The sequence below is a fragment of the Dendrobates tinctorius genome, unplaced genomic scaffold (genome assembly GCF_039654945.1).
Source record: "Dendrobates tinctorius isolate UK_male_01 unplaced genomic scaffold, ASM3965494v1 ptg000107l, whole genome shotgun sequence".
In the NCBI taxonomy this organism is placed as follows: domain Eukaryota; kingdom Metazoa; phylum Chordata; class Amphibia; order Anura; family Dendrobatidae; genus Dendrobates; species Dendrobates tinctorius.
In genome coordinates, this window is record NW_027361775.1 from 37,377,540 (window position 1) to 37,396,948 (window position 19,409).

The window sequence follows — 19,409 nt, forward strand, 5'->3', positions numbered from 1 at the left end:
ACAAAAATCAAATCTCTTGTAAAACGATACCATCTACTGTTTGAACAGAAATGAGTAACATAAAAAGCTGAATTAATTACTCCATTGCTAATTGTTGCTAGAAAAATGATGTGTTTGATGAAGAAGCAGAACTATGTTTGATACATGGTGTCAATCAAATTCACTCCTCAACACTGAAGATGCAGCACCAAGAAGGAAAAGTCATTGAATTATGGAGATCACAGGAAATAGACAAGTTATTGGTATGCAAATTATGAAAAAATAGAAACAAAATGTTGAAAAAATCTCAATTTTGAGTATGAGCACCACATGCAGAATACATGTTATTACACATCTTGTCATGCTATCAGTGAGATTATTAAAAGGACTAGCTGAGACTTAAAAAAAAAAATGTGCCTTAGGAGTAACAGGCATTTAGTTGCTAACAGAGACAACTACCTGCCTGTTATACCCGGCGATGGTCATTAACTGCTCCTGCTCCGTATAAAGATAGCAGTAGTTTCTCTTCCTGTTGACAGTACAGGTCTACTGACATTGTGCTTATTGACAGCTGGCTTCCTCCAGTTATGCAGCGGAGAGCCTTCTGTCAATCAATATGACACCAGTAGTCCTGCTCTGTCAACAGGAAAAGAAACTGCCGCTCTGCTGATGTGACATCAGCAGAAGTCTGTGACCGCTCTGTGTACTTAAGCATGGAAATCATCAAAATCCGCTGCTGGCAGCCCCCTTTGCAGTTGCCTATTAATTACGTTCAAAATGTTCTCAATGGGAAACAAATTTGGAGACACTGTAGACCATCCTAGCATGCTTAGGCCTTGCAGACTGCTCCCAGTAGCATCAGCAAAATGTGTCCTGGCTTCCTGTTGAAAAATGGCTCTGGAACACTTTGAAGAAATGGCCATGCCACTGGTTTCACTGATTGATCCACTATGTACTGCAAGTTGAATTAGTTGTCACATACCAAGTCTGCTGCAACAAACAGTGTCTACTTAAACCATCAGAAGGCATTTACACCAAATTGCGCTATGAGTCACACATCCAGCTACAGGTGTACCATTGCCCTCGCGCCACCACTCTCAAAGGCTACCATGGTGCACAGCAAGGTGATAGTGGATGCTTGAATCTATCATCTTCAGGAAAGAGCTTTGCTTTTGTTTTAGATGCTACGCTAGCCAGTGATTGATCTGAAGGTTATGTGGGCAAAGCCATGCTGAGGCCCCTAGGAGCGAAAGTTCCACAAGTCCTACTGCCGGCATTATGGTGTGGGGTGGCACAATGTATGGTGGACAGACCCCTCTAGTTTTCATTCCAGGCACACTAACAGCTCGCTATTACATGGTTGTGTAAATAATAATGTGGCCAAGCCTCCAATGTGTCCCAAGAATGACAATGCAGGATCGCATGTTGCTCATGCTGCTGTGAGCAGCCTGTGTGAACTAAACGTCCTTCCATGGCATGCAGTGTCTACGGATTTGTCTCCCATCGAGCATATCTGGGGTATCATTCCTTGTCATTTGCATAGGTAGCTGCCAGCAGTGAATCTTGATAATTTTGATAATTTGAGTGAACATGTGCATTCAGAATGGTAGAGCAACCATTAATAACCTTTTTGATGGCTGCCATGGCATGTAAGTGCAGGGATTTCTGCACTTTGTCCTCATACTCATTGCAGAATAAATTGAGATATGATGAAAATTTTGCTTCCATTTTTTCACCATTTGCATAAAATTGAGATTCTTTCCATCCTGTGATTTACTTGACTCCTCCTCCTTGGTGTTGCAATTTCATTGTTAAGTAGTATAGCATCATCATTATTACACATGCAGCTTGTATAATATAAAATGAAAATATACACAAAAAGAACTCTAAAGCTAAAAGAAAAAAGTTGCCTCTATCTGTCCTTCTGCATGCCTATTGGGCTTTTCCAAGATTTCAAAAACGTCAAAAAATTTTCAAGCAAGTAAAATGCTTCAAAAACAAAATAATAAATGAAAGTGTTTTATACATTTTATCTGATAACCGTGCATTCCCGATTCGTACATGTTCGTTCCGTATTTTTCACAGATAAAATACATACCCTTTATAGTCTATGCTGCTGTTCACATGCCTATGATTTTTCAAAAACCAAGTGTCTTTGAGAAAAATCACAAAAACATCCGTCTTCTTACAAAAGCACTGATAAAAATTGCTAATACAAGTCTATGGGTCCATGAAAATAACGGATTGCACACAGATGGCATCCATGTGTCAAACATGTGCCATCCATACACTGTCTGTGACTAAGGTCCCTGGCCCTGCTCTCATACTTATTTGCCACCATCTTCCCCTTCTATCGGTCCAGTCGGTCTCTGACAGTTTGTGACCTGCCTGCTTGCTCCAGTGTTTCATGGAGTGAGCCGGAGATCACAACTCAATACAAGTCTATGAGAGCCTCGTACTGGCTTTCATAGACTTGCATTGAGTGCTTAAGACATATCGTCTGACTTCTGGACAGTCAGAATTTGTGTCACAAGGTGGCGCCACGGGTATACGAGTATAGCACCGAAAAAAGACGAAGACCAGAGGGTGAGTATCAGAACCAGGGGCAGAGATTTTTATAGTAGAAGCACCACTCCAGAGCTGTGGAAAAAAACAAAAAACATTGGAGTGGTGCTTTAACTTTGCAAAGGATAAGAGAAGCTTTGTAATTTATTATTTACCTATACATGAAAAACAATGACATCATGGATCGTGGATGCAAAACAATGAAGACTTTAGTAGCATTTTTTTGCATAGGTGAAAAATTCTAAAGTTTAAATTAGACCTAAGAGTGCGTTGCTTTCATTTGCATAAAAAGGGTTGGTTTGTCAGACAACACTTTTTTTGTTCATGACTTTATTACTATATTATGGCCTGTGAGCTGTAAATGGAATTGCATTTCAAGTTTCTGTATATGAATATAAACTGAGCTATAAAATAATAATAATTTTTATTATTATTATTAATATAATTTATTAACTTTTTTTTTAAATTACAAAGGTTAAATACAGAACAAACTAATGCAGAAAATATTGTTTTGAAACCCTTTTTTGTACTGGTGTAGTTAAATAGTACTTTTTTCCTACTGCTTGAATGAGTGGACATCATGCTAAACCAGAAAGTATGTAGTATTGTAGAGTTAGGACTGTCCCAATTATGGTCGCCGAGAAGAGGTGGGAAGGCTTTCTAATTTTTTTTTTATAAAAAAACAAGTTAACTGAATACCATATATTATTTTCATGCACTATGCTATTTACTGTATATACTTGTGTATAAGCCGCGTTATTCAGCACATATTTTTTGTGCTGAAAACGCCCCCCTCAGCTTATACACGAGTCAATTGTCCTAGAAAGCTGGTGGGGAAGGGGGAGCGGTGGAGCAATGGGTCACAGAGGCAGAAGCGTGTGCCGCTTCTAAAGAGAAATTAATATTCATTTCTCTTACAGGGCTCACAGTTACAGCCGCAGCTGCCGACTTCCAGCACAGTGGCACACATCCTACTCACCTTCCTGCACGCCCTCGCTGCATCTCGTTTGTTCCGGCGCCAGCAGCATTTCCGGCTGAGCCATCACATGGCCCTGCTCATTAAGGTAATGAATATGCACGCCTCTCCACTCCCATAGGTATGAAGTGAATATTCATTACCTTAATGAGAGGGGCCACATGATCGCTTGGCTGCAGAAGTTGCCGGCGCCAGAGCGAGATGCTGTGGGGGCTCACAGGAAGATAAGTAGGATGTTTGTTTTTCTTTTAATAGGGACCAAGCATACAAGGATAGGGGATAAGGAGCCATGCATACAAGGATAGGAGGGGGAGCCATGCATACAAGGAAAGCGATGGGGAGCTATGCATACAAAGACAGCGATGGGGGAGCCATGCATGCCAGGATAGGGATGAGGGGACAATGTATACCCGGCTTATACTTGAGTCAATAAGTTTACCCAGTATTTAGTGACAAGATTTGGTGACTCGGCTTATACTTGAGTCGGCTTATACTCGAGTATATACAGTATTTATTTACTGCAGAGTATTTAGTCATTATGTTTCTGTCGTTGCTTCCATTCAGTGGCCAGTGTGAACATGCGCTACACTCTGCATGCACACCAGTTTATATCCCAGTTCATACCTTTGGGGTATGGGATCAATTGAAATTTGAAGAAAACTATAGATATGTTGCCACAGATGGATTTTGATTTATCCTACTTTTTTCCTCAGCAGAAATGTTCTTTTTGTAGCCTAGTTAAACCTAAACTTTATCCTATTTTCTTAGAGAAGACATTACTCGAATGACATTGAATGGCCACTGTTTCTGTTTAACTTTCATATGAATTAGTGTCCTTCAGGTAATACTGGTTTTAAGTATTCTGGTTTTAAGTATTCATGCTTCTTATTCCATGTGACCTAATGGGTTTTAGACCTTATTTAAAATCACAAAAGCCAGCAATAAACCATTATGTTTATGAACTTTAATCACTGCAGTAAAATTATATTATCTTTTTATTGTCACTTTGGCAGGAAATGTTTAGGTTCTGTTTTCGTATAATAATTATTAATCTATTTTCTTATCAGTTTCACATTGGAATAATTTGGTGGATTTTAAGGGGTTTTCCTTTATCCAAGAACCTATCCCAGTATGTAGTTGTAGTAATAATAATAATAATAGAACATTCCTCCAATTAGAAATGTATAATAGTTCTACTCATTAGCTATGTCGCTTACCCAAAGTGCAGGGCATTGCAATAGCTGAGGTATCTATAGGTATGACCACTTATATAGTGATAGTTAGTTAGTTGTTAGTGGTCATAACCATGGATACCTAAGCTACTTCAATGCCCTGCACATGGCGTAATCGACAGCGAATCAGAAGAACTATCCTACATTTTTAATTGGAAGTATTTGCTAATATTATTATTACTAGCTTGGCCCATGCTAAATTTTTGCACATTGGTAGTCAGGGGCGCAGGCAATTTCAGAAAAAGCAAGCTGGTCAAATGTAAATGTATTTCATGAGATGAAGAATACAGACAGGTATTTATATATGTAGATTGGTAATACAATAAATTGGTTTGATAAGTAGAGGCCAAAAAATGTCTTCCTGTTGAGGTGCTGCCACCTGTAGGTTATTGTGTCTTTCTGCAGGTTTATGAAAATTAATGTTTAAACTGTATTTAGTGATACAATCGTGAATGTGTGGTTTGTTTGGATCTTTTCTTGCTGAAGGGAACAAGTTTACCTTTCAAATGGTGTATCATTTGTGTGTGTGGGGCGAAGTAATCAGCGAAAAAGCACTGCATGTATACAAATGTGTTTGCATATGTGACTCTCTTGCAGTGAAGTGTGCAATCCTCCAATGTGCCTGAAATAGGCTGGGCAAGCACTTGAGCAAGCTGGAAAGACCCCAAGGCAAATGTTTGGATTTGTTTGTGATGTCTGTAAGCAGCTTTGTGGTAGTGTGCTTTGGGGTAGTGTGGTGCCATCTGTAATTTTTCCTTACTGCAGGTTTATGAAAATTAATGTTTCAACTGTATTTTGTGATCAAATCGTGGATGTGTGGTTTGTTTGGCTATTTTCTTGCTGAAGGGGCAAGTTTACCTTTCAAATGGTGTATCATTTGTGTGTGTGGGTGCAGTATGAATGGGGATACAAAGGAATCACTGAAAAATAGTGTTAGAAATAATAGATTAGATTATTACACCTACTTCATATTGGGATAGCATCTTTGAGATGGGGGAATACCATTTTAACATACTGTATGCTAACTCTCTCCAGCTAACTGTCTATAGAACACTTTTCGTTCTGGTTCCTAGTTGTAGGCAATAGTCATACAACTTCTTGTGGCTAAAATTGATGAATTTGTTTTTGGGGCATTTCAGCTACATAACTGAATGTAACTATAGGAAATTACTGACGAGACATATAATGAGTGTGTCCTCTGGGCGTACATTCCAGAAATATTTGTTAGCCTCCCATACTTTTTCTGTTATTCTGTTACTATTGATAACTGTGCTTTTCAGTACAGAGTCATTCTTAAAAGAGTCTCTATATAATGCACAGCATAAATTGGGTATTATAATAGGTACATACAGGACATTTCCCTGAAGTGAGCAGAGCCTTACACATGGACATGTGACAGCACACACCGTATATTAGGTATGCATGTAATTTTCAAATATTCGAAGAATGAGCAAGAACAAAAAAACAAATTTTCACCATGGAGTATCGTAAATTCCATAATATTGCACTATATCCTAATATCTTGTAATAATAGAGGGTTACAAAAAAAAGGAAATTAAGATTCACATCATATTGATGACATTTTAAACCTATAGATGTAACGGATATATGTTAGATTACATCCACACTAGCATTAATGCGGTCAGGGTTTCCATGGAGTCTCCCTATACCATAGATAGAGAGAACCATGCAATCCACATCACTATATTTGCCATCAAAAAATTGAAACTCCAAATAGAACTTAGACAATAAACCTAGTCCAATAAATTGAGCACTGACAATCAAAATTCATTTGTTTTTATTTAAAGCTTAATCTGGTATATGACAGGTTTTTGTAATGAAAGCCATGACGTTAATGTGAACAGGGTCTTAAAGGGGTTGTCCGGTCCAAATTGATCATTTTGCAGTCACTCTGAGTGACTGCAGACTTATGAATCTCCCCAATGCATGCACTGTGCGCTGCAGGGATTCGCTGGTTTCTGAGCATTATACATACTCCTGGCCAGGGCCCGTCTAGTGGGCACAGCCTCGCTCCATACACCTGTATTGAGTGAAGTCGCTCCTCATCTAGTGATGAGGCCGTCCATTGGCTGTACTCGCCTGTCTCAATTTAGACCGGGTAACCCATTTAAGACAGCTATACACATGAGATTGCTGACAGCGATCAATTAGCTGAGCTGTTTTCTATAAGAAAGCCGCTGACAGACATCTCTGCCAGTGGCTTATTTCTGAGAGAACAAAGTGATTGGCAATTCTATATCAGACATGTATCCCAACAACAGTTGATCAGTGTCTGTATACAATTTAGAGAGTCTGCCAAACCCGTCAATATCAGCAGCCTTAGTCTAATGTGCATGAGGGACTTTAGTCAGATCTCTAGTTTCTATTACCTATATCCTGCGATAGTAATACTTTCTCAGAAATAATATAGTGAAAGTACTCTACCATAGGACATTAGGCATATGAGGGCAGGGCCCCTGATTTAACAGTCTGTTTCAGGGCCAATGAAGAGACCTTTTGGAATATTTTTTATGGATAACTTGTTAAGAGGAAGCCGGATTCACTATTAAATTTGCATGAAGCAATAAACCTTTTATACTGTACATAGTTAATTTGTGTTTTATAAGGCTACGTGACCACGATCAGGAATAGCAGTGTTTTGAACGCAACGTATTTTCGGTGCGTTCTAATATCTGCACTTGTTAGTATTTACCTCTTGCATTGACATTCTATTGGTTAATAGCGTGTCCGCTACAGAAATTGACATGCTGCAGCTTGTAAACCCACACCACGGGTGAGTTAGTGCAGTATTAAATAGAAGCACAGTGGGCATGGGGTATCTATAAATCTCATCCACTGTGCTAGTAATGTAGAACGCAGCAGTTTGGACTCTGCTTTTTCTGATCGTGGGCCCGTAGCCTAAAGGCATTTTGTAAAGGTCAATATTACCATATATATGAGAATTGGAATGTAAAATAAATGGCCAGTGTAGCCCATAGTGACCTAGGAGCTATAATCTTTACTACTGTCCAAGTCTATGTTCCAATTTTGATTTTGATAAACGCTGCGTTTTATCCTGTGGTTTTTCTGCATGTTTTCTGCAGGTTTCATTAAAAGGCTATGTTCACACATTGCGCTTTTGCAGCGGTTTTTTTTGCAGCTGTTTTTATGCAAATTTTCAGCTGCGTTTCACAGCAGCGCCAAAGTCTATGGGATTTCAAAAATGAAATGTTTTGTCAAAGAGCTGCATTGTTGGAAAATGCAGCATGTCACTTCTTTCAGGCTGGGTGCACACAATCCGAAACACGCAGAACATGTTCGCTGCGTCCAAAGCGCTGCCGTCTATTGAACGCAGGTAAATCCGCAAGTGTTCAATGAACCGTGCGGACTTACCGGATTTAGCGTGCTTAATATATTCTATTGGTAAAATGATATTGACATGCTGCGGTCTGGAAAGATGCGCCACATGTCAGTGTCTGTGGGTGATTCACAGGCGTCCGTGGACGCATAGTGGACATGGGATTTCTTGAAATCCCATCCATTATGTCCTAACATCTGGATGCTATGGGTTGGATGCTGTACAAGTACGCAGTATCAAACTTGCAGCACCTCCAGATTGTGAGCACATGCCCTTTGCATTTTTTCAGCGTTTTTCTGGCTTTTTTCACACATTGAAAGCAATCGGTAGTGCAAAAATGCTGCAAAAAACACAGGTATCTGGTTTTGCAGCGTTTTGGTGCCAAAACCTGATGAAGTTGCATCAGATTATTTTTTAATGCACTAAACTTTATCAGCGTGCACAAGAGACAAATGTACCCTGATGAAATCGCAGCAAGAAAAACAGCAAAAACACAGCAAAAACTAAAAAAGCCTGCATTTTGTAAGCAGCTTAAACGCTGCATGAAAAAGCCACAAAAACGCAACGTATGAACATAGCCTAATACGCAATAACAATCTGCTCTGCACTTAAAAAGACAATGTGCTTTTCATATGCATTTTTAGTCTTCCCGGAGGAGTCTTTAGGAGAAAAACACACCAAAAACGCACAACTCCACAGAGTTTTCAAATGCACGGTGGGCGAGTTTTCATGAAATCACATTAACTTCTTGATTTGTTAAAAGCAACAGATTTTCCCTCCCCAAATAATTCAGTGGAAAAAAGCGAAGTGGGAACATGGCCTCACTCTACTGTCTCTGAAGGATAGCTAAATATCAGCAAGTGAAATGTTTCTGGTGAAGGATGTTTTATTGGTGAAAACGGACAAAGGTTCTGCTCGCATCATTTAAGCCTTCCACCAAAGGTGACATTTTCCCAAAGGTTGTAATGTATACCACTATGTGTGCATTCAATGACCTTTTTTTTTCTTAAATGATATTATTCTGTATACATTTGTTGTGAGCCCTCGTGGCCAGGGTTCTCTCTCCTTCTGTACTTGTGTGTCTCTTGTCTTGCGCATGTTTATTGTACATGTCTATATTTGCCCCTTCCACATGAAAAGTGCCATGGAATAAATGGCGCTATAAAAATGTATAATAATAATAACTGCACATTATACAGTTAAAATAAGGTATACTGATGTACGCTTACCATGCTGATGCCAAAAAGACGCCCATCGGTGTAGTGAATCAAGCTACATCTGGCACATGCACTGGGTGCTGTCCAGGAACATATGGCAAATGAAGGGGTCAAACACTGCCACATGGACAAGCAAGAAATCGTACAAAATAATGAGAGTGAGGTGCATAAATTGAAAATAATTCTGCATATGCATGTGGGCTGCTAAAATCTACTACTCTACTGACAGTTTTATTGTAGCCATGAGGTAAGATCTCAGGGACTGTTCTGCATGGATCTGCCTATTTCCACATGTATAGATGGCGACTCAATGAGAGATCTGGTCTAGCAGTAAGCAGGTAAGTTGCTTGTGAATGTAATAGCACAATATAACGAAGTCTGTAACTGTTCACGGAGCCTGAGATTTGACATTATAATATGAGGAACACATAGATGATACTGAAGAAAAGCTAGATGTACACATGTAAGTACGGGTTAACAGAAAAGACTATATAATAGACAACAGTTAAAATTGGCACTATGGTATGAGGATTTATATTGATACACCACATTAAGTAATCATAGCTACTACTCGTTCGACTAGACTGTCAAACAATAAAGGATGTAAAGAATAATATTGATAAGCCACCTATACAGTTTGCACACACAATATCATGTGCTTTCCCCATTATCTTCCTATTTGTTCAGACATCGCACTTCCCATATTTTAGTGAGTTGCCCCGGGCTAAGGTGGTGCAAAAGCAAGAAAAGCTGGCCCGTTAGCTAAATACAATAATTCACTATCTAAACAACTGTTAGGAGGGAATGTACAGTCACACAGCAAAAAGACAGAAGTGATGACATTTCTTAAAGAAGGGATTAGAGTAAAGCTAGAATAGAATATGTGTGTTCAATGAAATAAAGGGTTTATTATATACAGTTAGCAATGATTTGTAAGAAATGTCACATGGCATGAGCGATTCTACAAACTACATTACAATTAACGTTACATGTCATCTAGGTGATATACAGGACTGTCTGTGGGATTCGACTAGAAACAGGCCATTGTTATATTATCTATAGGTTTTGCCTTATTAGAACAAATCTCTTAGTAAATCTTTTGCATAGAACCATTATCTTAGGGTTTTCCAGATAAGAACTTTCTCTAATCAATTAGCTAGATCCCATAGTGATATCAAGTGAATGTCTGTTCTTCATGACAATCAGCATCCACAAAAATGAACAAATACCAACTGATACCAATGAGCTCTAGACTATGCGGATGGGAAAAATGATCAGACTTCTAATGCCTATTTTATAACCAAGTTACCTAAAATCTAAAAAAGGAGTTATAGAAATAGACAACCCTTTTAAGTACTATGGGTCCAATTCATGAAGGTGTTTTAGAAAAACAAAAAGTCAGCTCGCCCATCAGTTGTTACTGGACTCCGAGCACGGAAACTGTAGTGCAACAGGAAAAGCAATGATCCAAGGTATAATCCAGTTCAAACAAGTCCGTTAAAAAATTCAAAATTGCAAAGACTAAGAACTCTTGATCGAAACGTGTCTTCCCACACTACTATTCCCACATGGGGGTTGTGATTTTTTTTACACCGTGTGATCATTGTTTTTATGAAAAATATTTTTTCAATAAAAATGTTTTGAATTTTTTAACCGACTTGTTTGAGCTGAAATATACCTTGGTTCAATGAAGGTGCTTTCTCCAGTTTTCTGGTGCAAACATGTTCAAGTGTGGTAACACTTTTGAACAACTTTAATTGCACCCAAATTTTGCAACATTTGATGTTCTTGTGTCAGTCCTGGCCAGCTCCATCAAATTCGTTAAATGAGTTTCGCCCCTTAATCCATTAGTGTTTCTATTCACTAAGACTAGCATGTATAATACTGGTCTTAATTATTCCGGTCCTAAATTTATACATGACAATTTGAAATGATTTGACTTCAATCAAAGCACGACATTTACTGCATTTGGACAAGTTCACATCTGCAACCAGTATGTCTGTTGAGAAGGTATATATATATATATATACTGTATATATACTGTATACCGTATATGTTTATATATAGCAAGGATAAATATTTTTATAGAACCTTGCTGAAGGAAATGAAGAAATAAATTAACTTGAGTGTGGCCAGATTTGTCTGAGAGCATACAATTCAGCTACATCTTCTTCATCTAGTGATGATGATCAGGACAAGATTCTCATTTCTTGATTTCGTTAATTGAACAGATTTCTTTACAGCAGGATTGCATTGCTGGATGGATGTCTGTCTAACAAGGCACAAGTGCCATTCTGCATTCTGGCTGACATCCATGTGAAAGTTGTAATGGTGGCCATATGGTTTGCTTTACACGTTTCCCTATAGCAGATAAAACTAGTAGTGATTTTTAGCGGCTTGACAAACAATGGCTCTTTAGTAATTGCCAATAAAAAAAAATCAAATGAAGATGAATCACAGGATTAAAATTTATATCTGCAACTTTATCACACAGATAATCATGTAAAACATTATCCTTCTATTTCCATAGCCTGGAAGACACTACCTATCTCTTATTGCTGTCAGGTAGCCTGCATCCGCTACACCTCTAGGTATCATTTATGATGAATAAGATTAGATAGCGAGAACTGCTATGAGGCCACTGAAGACGTGATACTGTCTGGGTTCAGTTCACACATACAAGGGTTCGCAGGAAGTAAATATGGAAAGCTACATATTAAAGCAACATAATCCATGCAAAGAAAGCTAAAATTGTCAGATTAGCTCCTAATCTTATCTCAAGTATCCTGACAATGGACTAAACAAATCCACTTTATGAACCATCCCAAACAAATAAATCTAGCCCGTGGATAATATAAATAATGCAAACACTTACCACCTAGATATATGACACAGCAGATCAAATAAATCCAGGTAACTAGCTTGCCCATTTTTGCCTTGATCTTCTGTTACTGTCAGAACATGGTGATGAAATGTTTGTCCGATCAGAAGGACAGGTGTATGTGACTGTCCTCACCACACTGCCTTCTATATGGGGAGGGGAGCAGGAACTCTTATTTATTGTACATCCACACCTAGAACTTCCCAGTTTTCTATCTCCTCTTTGGCATTTTTTTTCAATCATTAACACCTTCACTGCTGGCTAGCACAAAGATTACTCGCCTATCCTGTTTTGTTGGATTAGTTTAATGATACAGGACAATGTTAAAATAGAAGAGAATTCACAGAAATACATAAATATACAACTAACAATAAAATATAGGACAGCACCCTGTAAAATCTCTTATCTTTGGGTATGCAAAGATAGAAATCATAATAGACTTTAAAAAGCAAGATAAACCATAGATTAATATGGAGGACAAGAGCGTATTAATGGCTTGGTCTAACATAAGTCTTCATGGAGACATTTAAAGGACTCAGATGTGAAATGTGCACACGCTGCAGATTCACCTGCGGGTTTTTTCCCGCGGAACCGCAGGTAAAGTAACCTGCGGTTTTGCTGCGGTTTGGCCTGCGGTTTCACACCTCTACTATGTTAAAGGTGTGAAACCGCAGCGGAATCCGCAGAAACAATTGACATGTTGCGGAAAAAAAACGCAGCAAAACCGCGCAGAGAAAACCACATTGTGAGCACAGCGGTTTTGAAAACCCATAGGGTTACATGGTACTGTACCATGTCTGCGGAACTGCTGCGGTTCCGCAGGGCCAAAACCACAGCAGAACCACAGCAAAAACTGCAGCGTGTGCACATAGTCTTAGAAAATAGTTCAAGTAGAATGTATATATACAAATAAGCTCATCTCTCCACCCACACAAATATACACCTGAACATTAATGTATAGCAAATAAATATCTTTTTTTTTACTATGGAAAAACATTTTTCCAGTTCTAAAGAGCTTACAATTAGGGATGAGCGGGCCCGTGGATGTTCTGATTCATCGGGTTCGATCAAACCTTAATCCAAAATTCGGTTCATGTACCATAACTCTTCCTGAACTTGAACCCAAACTCCATAGAAGTCAATGGGGATGCCGAACTTTGGTGCTGTAAAAGCTCTTTCTCTCCATCTGAAAGTCCGAACACTAAAATGGACTTCTGGGAGAAGTCTGTGATCGGAATTCAACACCAGACACCTAGGTACGAACCCCAGTTCGGGTTCGCTCATCTCTACTTACAATTTAATTTTCCATTGGGTTCTTGCCTTAAATATGTTTATAGGAAAAGGAAAATTTTCATAGAACAAAAATTATGGTTAGATTCACACAAGTGTTTTTCTTAGTTTTTTTTTACACCCTTTTCCCCATGTGTTCATTTACAGGACCCATGGAAATCATGGTGTGTTTGGTCCGCAAGTCCTGTAATCAAAAGGAAAAATGAAAAAGAAAAAACTTTGCAAACTGATATTTCCTGCATCAGGTGTCAATTCAATTTGAATTACCTATACAAAGAAACCAAGTAAGAAATCAGTCTTACATAAGTGCAATGGCAGAATGTGGAAAACAAATCAGAAGAAACCAATACAAGCTGCTGTCAACAATAAGAACTCTATAAAGGATGATTCCACCAGTTAGGTCTCCTAGCAAACAGTACATTATGTGAATGCCTTATCATGGTTGACTATCCAAGCAGGTCTAGGCATTGACGCCTGCCACAGTATCTTCATCAGAGTCAGGAAGATATGACTTGTGACTGTACAATAACCGCTTGACATTTATTATTGCATTTGAAAGTGAAAATATTAGTCATGTAATAAATATAAATAAGAATAATTCTACACAGACTTTTTTTTTATTTTTGCCTATTAATTGGTGTTTCCAGTCATTGATGTTAAGTTTTTGCAGATGTTAAGTTTTTGAATTATTGGTTTCAATGAAGGACATTTGTGTATTTTTTGTATATATATTTTCCCTATGACAACTCAATGTATCCTTCTGCAAATCCTTTTCTACACCCAAGGCCAAATATTGCTGTTCTCATGATTTATACTTGAGGTTTTTGTCTTCTTGCGGTCCTTTACTGCTAGCCATGGACAGCTTTCAACTAAGCGACAAATGCGCTAAATAGATCAGAAATCTTGTAGATAATGCTACTTTAGACACTTATAACCACAGACAGAGATAGCAGAGAATAACAAGAAAATAAAAATGTTTTATGATGTTTAATCTTTATTTGATATGATCATAGAAGAAAGCCAGCAAAAAATGACTGACAGTCTGGAGAAACAGTGGGAGCTGTCTGTTCTAGGAGGCATCAAATGTACTGGTTCGCCTTCAAGAGACCAGCTTAGTATGGCGTCTTTAAAGCACTACTAGGTGGGAAAAATGATCCTAATTAGCTCTCTTAGAACCAAAGAAACTACATCACAAGTACGACCCAGGAGAACTAGCTGTCCCATCATCTTTGCAGGGTTCGTTAAAGGATTGGACATTGGCTTATAGGGTGGCTCGCTCTCCTAAGTGGTACTAATGAGATAGGGTTCTTTTGTTCTTTTCTTTTATAGAGGCTTTTAACTAATGTCCAATGTCAGCTGTCATCATCCTGCTACATTTGGACTTCTCTAGAGGTGCATGTTTGTACACACTATAGTAACATTGGTCAGAATCAAAGATAACAATTTGAGATATCATATCCAGTTTAAGCATGCGAGAAATGCCACAGACTGAGTAGAGTTTTGTAAAACCCCATTGACTTGCAATATATTGGATATAGGCCACACTCTCAAAATATGTGACAAGCTAAAATTCTGTGAGTTTTCATATTTAAATACAGACTGACAACCAACAACTTAACCTCAAAAATTGTCAAGCGAAAAAAAGCTGAGAAAATGTCCTGAAATAAGCCATTTAATGCTCTGTGGGAAACCGGCATTCTCCTTGTTCCTCTGATAAACCCATTTGTAACGCTGCCCTTTTCACACAAATAAAAGTAGAAAAAAATAGTTTTATAAGAAGATGTGTAAGACACAGAGCAATCTACTTTATGGATTATTGTATGCAGATTCTTTCTCTTACCTATTCATCAGGGCATATTCCTTGAGTTATTTGTTCACAGACCATGCGGTAATATGTGCTAAGGCTAATTTTTCTGCTCCTTTTGTATTTTCTTCTCTTCTCTCCAGAGGAACAACTTTATTTTTCCATCGATGGAGCTGTGTGAGAGCTTATTTTTTGTGATAGTATTTTGAGGTATATGCAGTATTTTCAACACATTTTCATAGATTTTTTTTTTGAGATGTGGAGTAACCCACAATTTGTTGCTTAGATATTTTTTCTTTTTGTAGTGTTTATGTTATATGTTACCGTAATTCAGTTTAGATTTTCATGGATTGTGTAATGTTAAAAAGGGTTATTCAATAACATTCAAAACTTTTATTTTTTAGAGTTTTAAAAACATTTTATTTTTAATTTCCCTTAATGTACTTGGACCTGCAATTTGATCACTTTTTCTATATCCTGCAATGTTAAAGTTTTGCAGTATACAAAGAAAAAAATGTTCGCCTATGGAGACCATGTAACTGGTATCACAAGGAAGTTTTCTCAAACATCCCCAACTGTCATAGCGGCGTCAGGGTCTGTGGATTCCACAATTTCAGACATTCCTCCTTTCAAATGAGAGAACTGTAGTACAGATGAGGCAAAGATGGAGAACAAGATTTCTCGCCGCAAGCTGTGATTTTTTTCTCATGCTGAATCAGAGCAAAATACGCTAATCAACACTGCCCCATAGAAAAACATTGGTCTGAGTGCTTTCTAATAAAACATCAAATAGCACTCATCCGTTATATACGTTCATATGAGAGAGCCCAATAGTGATTATCTAAACAATTGTCCAAACATGGGGTAATTTATAGTACAATTAGCAAAGATATGCACTGTCAGTTATGAAATTTGCCTGTTTTCAGTCGTATAGTTAATGGACTTTATATTGGTGTTTTGAGTACGTGAGCGATGGCGTCATCTAAGAAGGTAGACTCAGGGCTAAGTTGTCAGGAGGTGCAGGTGTTGTGTGACAAGGTATTATGTTTCATGTTACATTTCATAATCAGGCTAAATTAAAAAAAGAGTTTTGTCCATGTATGCCCTATGAAATAAATAAGCAAATATATGCATCTAAAATGTTCTTCACTGGGACACTCATAGCGTATGTAATCACTATCGAAGCTTCAGATTAGTACTGTAATACAGAAGTTGCTGGGTGAATGACATGGACTATGCACTTATCCAGGATTGGGTTTGTTTGCCAGGAAGCAGTGATCGGTTTTAGCAGGTAATTATGGTAACCAAGTTCCTGGTGTCTCTGGGAACTAAAACCAATTTGTGTACAGAAGTGTTGTATGTCCCAATTGAGCTTAAATGTATAGTGTAATTGTGGATGTTGATAGGAAGCCAAAAAGACGATTCTGCTTACCAGGCGACAGTATCATAGTCTTTTGGTTTCAGAAGGTGGGCTTCAGAGGACTAAATAAGGGAAGATAATATAGGATTGAAACTAAACTCTAGCACTGCACAATGTTGTCAATCATGATGAAGACAATTGCTTGACAAGTGTGCAGTTGCTACAGTTCAAAAAAGTCATATGCAGTAAGGTAGGGTGGCCAGTGAGCAGTGTGTGCTGTCACAGGTTCGCTTAGTGAACTGAATATAAATGTACCAGACTGTACAGGGGGGCACTTTTCGGATATCATGCTAGACTTTTTCTGCAGGATTTCATGGAATCATAGAATCAGAGAATGTTAGAGTTGGAAGGGACCTCAAGGGTCATATGGAGGTGGTCAAAGGTGGTTCCCAGCATCATGTTCCCACATGCTTTATGCATCCATTAGCCCTCTGTGTCTGTACTGTTACACACTTAACATTATGGCTGGTCCATACAATCAGGGCAACTGTTACCACCCACCTTTCGTGTCTACCTCTTTCCTCATAGACTGTAAGCTTGCGAGCAGGGCCCTCACTCCTCTTGGTATTTGTTATAATCTACTGTATGTGATTATTGTTATGCTGTAATGTCTATTGTCTGTACAAATCCCCTCTGAAATGTAAAGTGCTGCGGAATATGTCGGCGCTATAAAAATAAAATTTATTATTATTATTATTATTAAGGGTCATCGTGTCCAACCACCTGCTCAAAGCAGGGTTAACTAAACCATCTCAAACAGATGTCTGTCCAGCCTCTGGTTGAAGACTTCTGTTGAAGGAGAACTCACCAACTCTCGTGGCAGCCTGTTCAACTTATTGATCACCCTCACTGTCAAAAAGTTTTTTCTAATATCTAATCTGTATCTTCTCCCTTTCAGTTTCATTCCATGTGTATCCTACCAGTGTAACATCTTTTTCTTGAAATGGATATAGGATCAAGGTTGTTTTTTGTTAAATAGACTTAGTTGAATAGTTGGGCAGGGATGATAAAACCAACATTTTGTTGATGGAATTGCTGCACTTCTATCTGGTGTCACCACAATGATGGGAAGGATAGGCGTACCGTGTGGTTGAGATGCTGCGATCTAAAATGGTCTCCCCCTAATATGCATTCTTGCTTTTTAACTAGGATTAAAGTGGGTTTTCCCATGGCCTATTGGGGCAAACGCTTTGTCTCTGAGTCATTCTCTTTTCACTTTGGTAAAGGAGTTAAAGCTGAAGAGCTGAAGCGTATGTGAGAGGGGTGTTTAGTATGTAGCTTCTTAAGGTAAAAAAGGAACACAAGAGGGCAAATCTATAGAATTTTTCAAACTGAAAAACCTGTCCTTGCTGCCCGTAGCAACCAGTCACAACACAGCTTTCATTTTACCACAGCTGTTTATAAAATTAAAACTGAGCTTGGATTGGTTGCTATAGGCAAAGACAGTTTTACTATTACCAGTCTTGATAAATGAGGCCCATTATGTTCAGGTTTAGACCTCATGGAGCAGACCTAGTGTCCCAGAAATACAAAGAATGAAAAGTAGGGAGCACTTCATTATTAAAGTGAGCCAAAGGTGGTTCCTTTACTACTTCATCTATGCAATGTTTTAATCCAGATGTGAAGAAAAATTAGTATTAATTCTGCTGATCAGGATAGAAAAGGACCTCTCAGATATTCAGGTCTTTGCAATAAATCTATTTAAAAAGTTCCAGATCTTGACTGATTTAAGATCCTCATACACATTAGACTACCGTACATAATATCAGTTGAGCCAGCTAACAATCTAGTATGGGGGCCTTCCAACACTCCCTTGACAATCTTTATGGTCTCAGTAAGATAAGCAGCCACCAGAGGAGTCTGACCACTTCTCTCGAAGAGAATGCAAGAGAGGGCGACAGAGCGCAAGCTCCTATGTATGGAGGAGTCAGGACAGCTACCGGTCGTACAAAATATTCTGTATGCGAATATCCATTGTGGTAGGATGCCCCTTACTATAATGCCCTTGAAATTCTGTGTCCAGATAAATCTTGCTCAGTTTATATGAGCAAATTAGATAGCATCATTGCATAGCTGTTCCAGCCACCAATAATTTACTACATATGACTCCAGTTGACTCTAAAATTAACCCTCCAGAAATGTTGTTTTAAGCTCATTGCTAAACATAACTAAGATGCATTCTTAAGAGAGGAGTTTATCTGAATACAAAAGACATTTTGGCACATAACATTCTTGAATGAAGCATGAAGGGACAGGGTTCTCTGGCAGGCAGGGAGGAAGAGCACAATGGTAACTGGAAATTCTGGCTTTTGTTTGCACTGTTATGTGTTCTGATAACCATCGGTTCACACTGGCTCACGTCAAAGACTTATACATCATAGACATACTGAAAGTTCAGTTTGATCAAGATAAGGTCTTGTATAGAGGCCAAAAAAGCTATTTTCAATGCAGAACAAGCCAAAAAAAATTCTATTTATAGTCGTGTAAGACAAAATATCCAATAGGGAAGTGAAACAGCAATGGTTGACCTTGTGACGTCACTTTGGGCACCGGCTGTAAGTTGGTATAAAGTATTTTCTTCAACCCTACCCACAAGTGTCCAATTGGGATGAGGTTTGGGGACTATGGGGGCCAATCTAGCACCTCTACTTCATTGTCATTAAACCATTTTTTTACGAATCTCAAAG

At 38.4% G+C, this 19,409-nt stretch overlaps 1 protein-coding gene across 1 annotated transcript in view; it reads right to left on the reverse strand.

Annotated features, from left to right (window-relative positions):
* LOC141100709 (uncharacterized) overlaps positions 1–12,335 on the reverse strand; it is a 424,196-nt gene extending 411,861 nt beyond the window's left edge. The window contains exon 1 of the mRNA XM_073589356.1: positions 12,203–12,335. Within this exon, the coding sequence (XP_073445457.1) occupies positions 12,203–12,257 (55 nt within the window). The 5' untranslated portion in view covers positions 12,258–12,335. The remainder of the gene's footprint in view (positions 1–12,202) is intronic.
* Between the last annotated feature and the right edge of the window lie 7,074 nt (positions 12,336–19,409).